The sequence below is a fragment of the Sycon ciliatum genome, chromosome 10 (assembly GCF_964019385.1).
Source record: "Sycon ciliatum chromosome 10, ocSycCili1.1, whole genome shotgun sequence".
Taxonomy (NCBI): Eukaryota; Metazoa; Porifera; class Calcarea; order Leucosolenida; family Sycettidae; genus Sycon; species Sycon ciliatum.
The window spans coordinates 26,406,495-26,416,494 of NC_088652.1; the positions used below are offsets into that span (position 1 = coordinate 26,406,495).

General features: G+C 48.7%; 1 protein-coding gene across 1 annotated transcript in view; it reads left to right on the forward strand.

Moving 5' to 3' along the window:
• Positions 1–10,000, forward strand: part of LOC135826443 (integrin alpha-8-like) — a 71,481-nt gene that overhangs the window by 33,558 nt on the left and 27,923 nt on the right. Inside the window, exons 10-13 of the mRNA XM_065339053.1 lie at positions 1,059–1,138; positions 3,206–3,283; positions 3,630–3,682; positions 7,945–8,050. Coding sequence (XP_065195125.1) covers positions 1,059–1,138; positions 3,206–3,283; positions 3,630–3,682; positions 7,945–8,050 — 317 coding nt within the window. The remainder of the gene's footprint in view (positions 1–1,058; positions 1,139–3,205; positions 3,284–3,629; positions 3,683–7,944; positions 8,051–10,000) is intronic.

Genomic DNA, 10,000 nt, shown 5'->3' on the forward strand with positions numbered 1-10,000 from the left:
AACCACTCGGATATGGCAACCACTCGACCATGGCGACCACTCGGATATGGCAACCACTCGGATATGGCGACCACTCGGATATGGCAACCACTCGGATATGGCAACCACTCGACCATGGCGACCACTCGGATATGGCAACCACTCGACCATGGCGACCACTCGGATATGGCAACCACTCGGATATGGCGACCACTCGGATATGGCGACAACTCGGATATGGCGACCACTCGGATATGGCAACCACTCGGATATGGCGACCACTCTGATATGGCAACTACTCGGATATGGCAACCACTCGGATGTGGCAACCACTCGGATATGGCAACCACTCGGATATGGCAACCACTCGACCATGGCGACCACTCGACCATGGCGACCACTCGGATATTGGTTTTGGTCCGAAAAGGCTGCGATGCAGCGTTCCTCCTTTATTCCCAATCGAACATGGTTGAACAAGTGGTCACGTGCTCCTGCGTACATCAGTCACCTGGTCACCGTGCCTGCAGGGTACAACTTACTAGCCTGTTTGACCTTTTTTGGGTGCAGTCCTGTCACTCGAGTTGACCTCGAGTTGAACCTTGGTGTGATAGTTGTCGCCTGCTGGCTTGGTGACCAGGTGATTTGGGCACCCAGGAGCACGTGACCGCTTGTTCAACCATGTTCGATTGGGAATAAAGGAGGAACGCTGCATCGCAGCCTTTTCGGACCAAAACCATTCGACTCAGCGTCCAAAAGAGTACAACATATGGGTCAATCGCGGTCATCCGTGCTTTTATAAGAACGAAATTGCGCTTTTAGTGACATTTTGCATACAAATCCCCATCTAGTAGGGCGCAATCACCCGGTTTCGGTGGAAGTGCGCGAGTTCGATTGGGATTCAAGTAGGAAGTGAGCGTCTCAGCTTTCTTGGACCAAGACCATTCGACTCAGCACCCCGAAGACTACAACTGGTGAAATTTTAATTTTTGCCTTAACTTCCCCTTTAGCCACTGAGCTGTGGATTTATGCAGTATATAGCTCATGCGTTCGTTCTGCTTCTTGCTTCGTTGTTGTCTCAGTGGACTTCGCTGTTGCCTCAGTGGCGTTTGTTGGCTCTCCGAAAGGAACGCAGTTTGCGGGGGAACCCTCGACCGGATGGGTAAGTCTTAAGATTCATCGTGATAACTCCGCTTGTTGCTTTCTTGCACCGGCTTTGTGTACAATGAAGCAATTGCACCTCCAGCACCTGCGCTCTATGACCGACCTCATCACACCGGCAACAAAATGACTCCAAGTTGTAGTCACTGACAGATATGTTGCGAAATTCGATGCGCTTATTTTCACCCGCTGTTGTCTCTGGTCTCGCTGTTGTTTCGTCCTGTTCGGTGTCAAATATGGTCGTCTGTGTGTACGTGTTGTCCCTGCCCTTTTGGAGGGTATGTGCCCCTGTTGGCACGTGTGTGCTGGGTACGCGTGGTCGGTGTGCGGACTGCGCAGGTTGCGCATGCCTGCATATTATTGTACGCATTCTTGTTGTTTGTGGCCTTCTTCTTGAGACTCTCTTTGGAGCAACAACAATAATCTGTTCTCTGAGGGTGGCGTACTTGTGATATAAGAGATATCGAGAGTAATCGGAAGGGCTATCGTCGAACCATAAAAACCCCGACCCCCCGACGACATACGGGTGTGGTGTGTTGTGTGCAGTATATGGGTGTGGTGTACGTAATATATGTAGTGCATACAGGAGTGTGCGTTGTGGAGTGGCGGAATCTGCTTCCGCCCGTGTGAGAGTGTTGGTGGACTAGCTGTTGTGCATGCGTGGACTATGTGGAGCATGCGTGGACTATGTGGAGCATGCGTGGACTATGTGGAGCATGCGCTGTGAGAGTAAGGTTCGGGTGCGAGAGAGTGGTGTGATTCGTCCACGGAGTTGTTGTCTTGGTTCTTGTCACGTGTGTCGTACGTACTGGTCGCTCATTGGTCGTTTCGAGTTGTTCGCCCTTTCTTCTGTTTATAACTGTTAGTTGTTTATCAGTTCATTGTCTTTTTCCCCCGTTCTCTCGCCAGCAGGATTACTTCGTTCAGTGTAAAGAAACTGTATGATATTATTGAAACTAAACCCAATGAGTCAGAGAATTGTTGTGTGGCGGGGAGCGGGGGATAAGTCCACTTCAGATAGAATTCCCTCCACACACAGCGCTATTTCGACCACTAATGTCTCATCAGGCTTGGTTTTCATCGTCTATTGAGGCTGGAACTACTGGCAAAGCAAGACAAGTACAGGGTGGGGGGTGCTATTTGCAATCGACCAAATCCCTGCATTCCAACAACTGCCGACATGTCGGTAGCTTGCCGATTTTGGACGCATGCCGCGACCTGCTGACGATTTACCTTCTCCTGCCAACAACGGCAATGTAATGTCCAATTTTGCACCCCCCCCCCCTCCTAAAAAAAACGGGGAAACTGCAAACCTCGAGAACAGAATACAATCATGTACTATGCTGCATGATAGAGAGGTGACTGCAGTTCCAGCTGCGGTGGTGACTGCAGTTCCAGCTGCTTGTGTGCGTGCGTGCGTGCATGCGTGCGTGCGTGCGTGTGTGTGTGTGCGTGTGTACATGGTGTGTGTGTGTGTGTCTGTGCGTCTGTGCGTCTGTGTGTGTGTGTGTGTGTGTGTGTGTGTGTGTGTGTGTGTGTGTGTGTGTGTGTGTGTGTGTGTGTGTGTGTGTGTGTGTACATGGTGTGAAGCTTATATCAGATTCATTCTGATTTAGCCACCCACACTAGTACCAAGTATTACCTTCACTGGGGGCAGGGGTACCTGCAGTTGGATCCCGGGACGGATACCCTGATGCCGTCAATCCTTTTTCTGCACCTTGTCCTCACCCACTTACTGAGGTGTGGTGAGCCCATAAGTGGGATCATTTCAAGTCCACCCTAGTTTGGGGATTTCAGGGGGTGTCGGCCGTTGGGTGGTTCAATGGCCAATTGAGTCATCTTTCCAAGATTCCTTTTGGGTCTCTCTCCCCTCTCCCGGGGAGACCCACGTGACCAGTTTTGGCAGTGAGCAAGTACAAGTACAAGTACATGGTGTGTGTGTGTGTGTACATGGTGTGTGTGTGTGTGTGTGTGCGCGCGCGCGCGTGCGCGTGCGTGTGCGTGTGTGTGTACATGGTATGTGTGCATATGTGCTTGTATATTGGCGTTATGTTTGTGATTTATTCAGGCCAAGGGACTTAAATTAGCCGTCTTTAACACGTTCCAGCCTACGTTACAAGCCAACATCATGCTGCTTGGTGAACAGGTATGATGAGTGCGTGCGTGCGTGCGTGTGTGTTTGTGTATGTAATGTGCTATTATTGTTGTTGATGCTACTGCTGCGGTTGTTGTTGTTTGAAATCTTTTATTTTCATGATGGCCTGTTGTTGTTGCCGCTGCTGCTGCTGCTGCTGCTGCTGTTGTTGATGTTTTTGTTAATGACTACTTAAGTGTGTGTATGTGTGCCTGCATATGTGTGTGTGTGTGTGCTTGTGTGTGCGTGCGTGCGTGTGTGCGTGCGTGCGTGCGTGTGTGTGTGTGTGTGCGTGCGTGCGTGCGCACGTGTCTGTACGTGCACGTGTGTTTCACATATTCTTTGTTTTATGTTTCAGGCCCTGAGTGCCTTCGGAACGTCGATTGTCGTGGGTCAGTTTGATGAGAATCCGTAAGAACTATGAGCATGTTTTTTTCTTCATTTTTTATTTTATTGGGAACACAGCCCTACCAAGAGACATGTGAAGACAAACCCAAAACAAGACATATGGGATGTAGGGACGACGTGCCGTTGTACAGGGAGCAACTCGACCGACCAGGGGTCTCGGCGTTAGCTTCCTAGTCAACCCTCAGTTTTCTGGGCATTAGGTAACACTGCAGGGACACCTGTGTAAACCAACCACTCAAGGGATCTTCAAAACATGTTCTGTGTAACCAGGTGATCTCCTTATCCAGGGTCGTTTTACTGGATATAGCATCCCTTGGTTATTGTTGCAGTGGTCTTCTGGGACAGGTGGTCGCCCTATCCAAGCGGTCGCCTTGAGTAAAACCTGGTGTGAGCGACCTCTGGTTTTAGCGACCGTTTTTTCCAGGCACGGACAGTTCTACACAGAAACTGCACCGGATACAGTGACCACCTGCCTTGCGTGACCAGCGATCGACTTTTAGTGTACCAAGTGCCATATTGGATCTGCACACAGCGACCAAAACTAACCAAAAGTGCCATCTTGGCTGGCAGGGCTGACTGCAACAGGGTTGAGGTGCGCTCTGAAGCAAGTGCATGCAGTCAACAGAAGTGACAAGTGACAGTGCAGGATGCGCTTGAGTGAGGTGTGCTTTGCCTGCACGAAAGCATTCTATGCTCCACACCTGTCAATATGAGTAGAGTAACACCCTGGCCCCACGGTGCAAGCAAAAGCGGTCGTTAAAGCCAGGTGGTCTTTAGAACCAGGTCCCACAGTGTCTGTGTAGAACTGTCGGTGCATGGAAAGACGGTCGTTAAGAGCAGGTGGTCGCTAAACCCAGAGGTCGTTAAGAGCAGGTGGTCGCTAAACCCAGAGGTGGCTAAACCCAGGTTTGACAGTACATGGACACGGAAGGACAATCATGAACATGCACCAGTATGTACATGAGGACACAATCCGATATGCCACGAATGTGTGCGACCTTTTAGCAAACTTCACTTCTCAACTCCAAAAAACGGCCTCTTCACTGCGAATCAAATTAAAAATAAGATTAACCCTTTATGTACTGAAAAATGTACACAGACTGAATTTGATCTCGGCTCACCTCAAATTCCATAATTCTCCGGGTCATAACTTTAGTCTCCTTTTGACGATTTTTCAATCTTGGGCTTCCTGGAAAGCTTGTCGCAAGAGGAACACATTGAGCCCACACTCGTCAACACGAAGGTCAAAACGCCAGCGCTACAGCCCAACGTCTTAGCTGCAACGCCAATATTCCGACAGAAGTCGTCTTGTATCAGCCATTTCGCTCTCGTTGCTTGTATCAACTAACTGGAAAGAAGAACGCAAAAGAGGAACGCAAAAGAGGAACTCAAAAGAAAGCCAAGTTGTGCGCGATGCCCCTCAGAAACTCGGCTGTCGGCACATTTGGAAACGACTCAACTACCGTGCGCAACCGCTGGTCAAGCTTGACATAGCGCTGTCTGCGTTTAGGGCCGTTTTCACCAGCAACTATTCGCTCGAGTTTCTCCACCGTACTTCGCTGCTCTTTAACCAAACTCTCGATGCAGGTCCAGATTGTAGGATGGTGACAGTTCACCACCGCAGCGAAGCAACGATGCCAGGCTTCTTGAAGATTGTTAGTCATGGGTGTTCCATCGGCTGTGCGTTCGCTCACGTTCCACCACTCATGCAGAAATCGGGGAGTGCGGCGTTCACCATTGGCCCTTAATGTTCCGATGTAGTACGTTTCGAAATACGTCAGTACTTCATCCGCTTCAGGAGGGAAGTCGGCTTCCAATATCTCGAAGCACTCTACTACGTCTAGTGTGGGAGCGAATGCCAGAGCAGCGATCGACTTTAGCTTCAGTGCCAACTCCGCGTCTTGGCCATAGCGAACTGCGAGACCTGCGCCTTGTATATGTTTAAATATATTTTGAGATAAATGGAAGTAGCATCCATGGACGATCACTTGGGGAAATTTTTGCCGGTACGCTTTGATTGCCGCGAGCTCAAAGTCGGTGCTGATTGTTGCCGGATTTAGGTCAGCGTTCACGTCAATCAGAGCTTGCAGGAGCTTTTCATACGTGTCCTGTCGTTTATTTGGCAGAAGGGCAAATACGAGAGGCAGGAAATAATTACTCTTAGACGTGCCGATTGTGTAGAGTTGAGCGAAAAGATGAGGCACGGTTTTGAACGTGCCATCGCTAAACCACTGGGTGGAAGATGCTAGAGTTTCGAGGTGCCCCGGGGCAGAGAAAACTAGAATCCGCTCATTCCCTGTCGCGGATCCGCTGTCAAAAAGCAGAAATTGATCGCCGTGAGCGGTTTGGACGAAATCTTCTGGAACTACAATGTTCATCAGAGTGGACGGGTTCGGGGGCGGGTTTTGGGCTGCAACACGAGATCTCTGTGCCCTTCGCCTAAGACTTCTCTCGGTGGGGAGCTGTGCCACAGTAGGCAATGAAACCCCCTCTGACGCAAACTGTACAATTTGCTGTGTCGATTCGTGTGTTGTTCTGCTTCGGTTGTCGATGGTATCCCGTACTTCTGCTTGTTCTGCTTCGGTTGTCGATGGTATCCCGTACTTCTGCTTGTTCTTGCAACGTTGCTTCGGGCGTGTGGCTGTGATGTCCTGTAGCTTTTAGTATGTCGTCATCTTGGGAAATGATCCGTCCTTTGCAACCCAGTTCATCTTTTCGCTCACACCGCCAATACATCACTTCTTCTCGTCCTCTCTTCTCGATGACGTATCCGTGTCCCTTGTAAATCCATTTCAGTCCGCCACGCTTCGTTGTTGTGACATAGTCCGGTGGGCAAGGAAATTCGTCACTTCCATCATCAATGTCCTCCACGATCGCTGGAAAATGCCTTATTGCATGGACCCAGTCACTGTTTATACCCTACAATAGCCACCATGCTGCGTGACAAGTGAGCATTTTGCTAGACATGTATGTGTAGAATATAGTGCCAAATTTAAACACTGCCAATACAGGACAGTGCCAAATTCTGTGAAATACACACGGACTAACTGAACAAATTGCTGTTTGTTTCGATGTCCAAATGAGCCTACAGTGCCAATGTCGGTGTTAGTTTCGTTCGGTGTAGGGAGTATTCTGTCAACCGTCTTTCGGTGTTAGGGTCTTCTGTGAAAGTGTTTTCGGTGAGGAAGGTTTTCTGTGAACTGGTCTGTCGGTGTGACAAGCATTCTGTGAATCGTCTTTCGGTGAATTGTCATTCGAGGAACTGTCGTTCTGTGAATCGGGTTTCGGTGAACAGTCGGTATCCCATGTGCTTCTTAATTGTTCGATATGACACCATAGCATCAGTTGCACTTCACTGACTTTGATGATCTTGGGCTTGCTGGAAAGCTGTTGGAGAGAGCAATGTAAAACGGTGGAGACAATGTGCAATAAAACGAAATTACACTAAAACCTGTTACTAACGACCACCGCTTGGGGCCAGAGAAAGCGGTCTTTAGTGGCAGGTGGTCCTTAGTTAGAAGTTTGCACCGCACAACAATAATATATGCATGTGAGGCAGTCCGTGCCTGGCAAAGTGGTCTGTAGTACCAGGCTGGTCGCTAGTCATGGTGGTCTTTAGTTACAGGTTTTACCAAGAGTCCTTAATAATCTCCCAGAGTGCGCCGCTCGGGCACTGATCAGATCTGGGACGGCAAACTCCGTATTGGACGTCATAGTGTGACATCATGAGTAAGGGAAGTGTGGACGTGGTGGACCGCTTCGACGGAATGACGCAAGTCCGACCCAAAAAATGGGTGTGTGTGTGTGTGTGTGTGTGTGTGTGTGTGTGTGTGTGTGTGTGTGTGTGTGTGTGTGTGTGTGTGTGTGTGTGCTTGTGTACGTACATGTGTGCATGTGTATATTTGGGTGTGGGTGTGGGTGTGGGTGTGGGTGTGTGTGTGTGTGTGTGTCTGTGTGGGTGTGAGAAGGAGGAAAACTCTTATGTGTGAGAACGTATGTATAACTCTGTATCGTTGTGTTCAGCCCTCTCTGCTGGCTAGAGGGTGATTTTCTCTCTGTTGCGTACTCATATCTGTGTGTGTGTGTGTGTGTGTGTGTGTGTGTGTGTGTGTGTGTGTGTGTGTGTGTGTGTGTGGGTGCGTGCGCGCGCGCGATATGGGCATTCACTCGTGTATACGCGTGTCTGTGTGGTAAATGTGCGTGGGTGTGTACGTGTGTAAATGCGTATACCTGCGATTAACCATATGCATTTCTGTACCGTTTAGTGGCGGAGATGTGGTGGTGGGAGCTCCGCACTACAATCGGTACGACTTGCCGAGAAATTATGACAACGGCGCCGTCTATTACTACACCGCTAGTGTCATAACCGAGGTATGTGGGCAATTCCTTATTTCTTATTTGGGCGCTGCCAGGTGGAATACACTTCCACCGGCTTGCCGCATGTCTAGTTCACCAGCTGAATTTCGCTCATCCATCAAATCATACCTAGGGTTCCCTGTAAAAAGGCGCTGACGCCTGTTGGGAATTCCCTAGTAAAAGAAGAATAAATAATATTATGAAACTCGGGTATTGAGCCAATAATAAAAGTAGAAAGGAAAAAGACATATGGAAACGAGTTAAGACCCACCCACCCAACTGGTGTGCTGCTTTGCTGCTTCGAATTGTAGTTAGACCGCTTTGTCAAATCGCCTACTGGTCTCGTCATCGTCCAGTAACAATCGACATTCTTTGTTCCGTTGGGACTGTAGCTTGTGCTCGTTTTCGTTGCGCTTGCCTTCCCCTCTTTGGTCTTTCCATAACCTTGAACCTTCCAAGTTGGAAGGCTGTCGGTTAGCGCTACGGAGATGTGTTGAAGCTAGGTGTCAGGACGTCGAATGTCTCAGTACTCTGTCAGTTTTGTGCCTAGTTGTTGCACTTTCTGACTGTATATAGTATCTAGTTACGGTGGTGGAGAGTTACTCTTAACTCGCTTCCATATGTCCTTTTCCTTTCTACTTTTAAATATTAATAATAATATAATAATAATAATAATAATAATAATAATATTAACTGCTTTTGAGGGAAAGAGACAAACGGGAAAAGTCTGAAGAACAAATTGACTGTCACCACCAGGACTCGAACCAGGGACCCTCGCTTGTAGCCAGCGATGCTCTAACCACTGAGCTATGGGTAATAATAATATGTGTATGTATGATACAGTGGTGCCTGTATAGTGCGGCACCATCTGTGCTAACGAAATGGAACGTATGCATCCATTTCCCGCCGTTAGGTTTTGCGGGACGAGTCGGACTACAACTGCACGCACTGTGATGCCAACTCACTCTGCAAAAATGGTCAATGAACTTTGTACTGTCACACTCATGAACGTTCTCGACTTGTTTGTACAGTAGGTATCGGTTATAGCGTGGGTGTTTGAAACACGACTTTCTATTCTTATTTCCGATATTTCTTACACACGATAAATCAAGTGTGGCATATCACATGCATGTGCGCAGGGGCAGGAAGATCATCGGACGTGCAACGCAGTACTTCTGTGCATGTGGCTGGTCATAGTCCCATAGGCTTACCATGTGGCTATGCAACATGAGTTACATGATCACAACAGTTGAATCTGCAGCACTGCGACGCAACGAAAGTCAGATCAGAACGGAATTGGACACATGCTATTACTACAGGCAGCACACTTTGTACTAATGATCCACTACCATCATTTGAATCTTGTTTCCATGGCAGCAGGTAGCGCAAAATGATCCAAAATGGAAAATACGCGTCCTGCAGACTGCGCAAAAAATCGAGTTGAAATTTTCCGTGCTGAGTCGCGTATCTCGGCAACCGGTAGTCAGATTGCTTCCGTGATTGTTTCTATTGAGAGCTGAGAGTTTTCTCTTGCAGATACACGTTTCGATTGTGAGAATCGACCAAGAGAAAGTATTGAGTGAGTTACGATAGTTTGAACAAGTCACTATGGACTCAACACGGACCCCACGACTATGAGATGCAGGTTCACTGTACAGTGTACAGCGCGCGTCGTACTAGTACGACGGTCGTGGGGCATGCAACTCATGTGCGTCGTACTAGTACGACGCTCGCGCTAACGAGGTTAAAGAGTGAACGCCTCTAGTGCCTTTGCCTTGGGAGTGCCCGTCTTGCCTTGCCCTTGCCCTGCTTCACTGTGTAACCTTATCTCACCTTGTCTCAGGCCAGGGGCGTCGGAAGGTATTCTATGGTGGTTCGGTCAGCCACCTGAACTACAAATTAAAATTGTGGGGTTGGGTAGGCTCCTCTGGAATATTTTTGGAATTTAGAGCCATATGAGTTAAT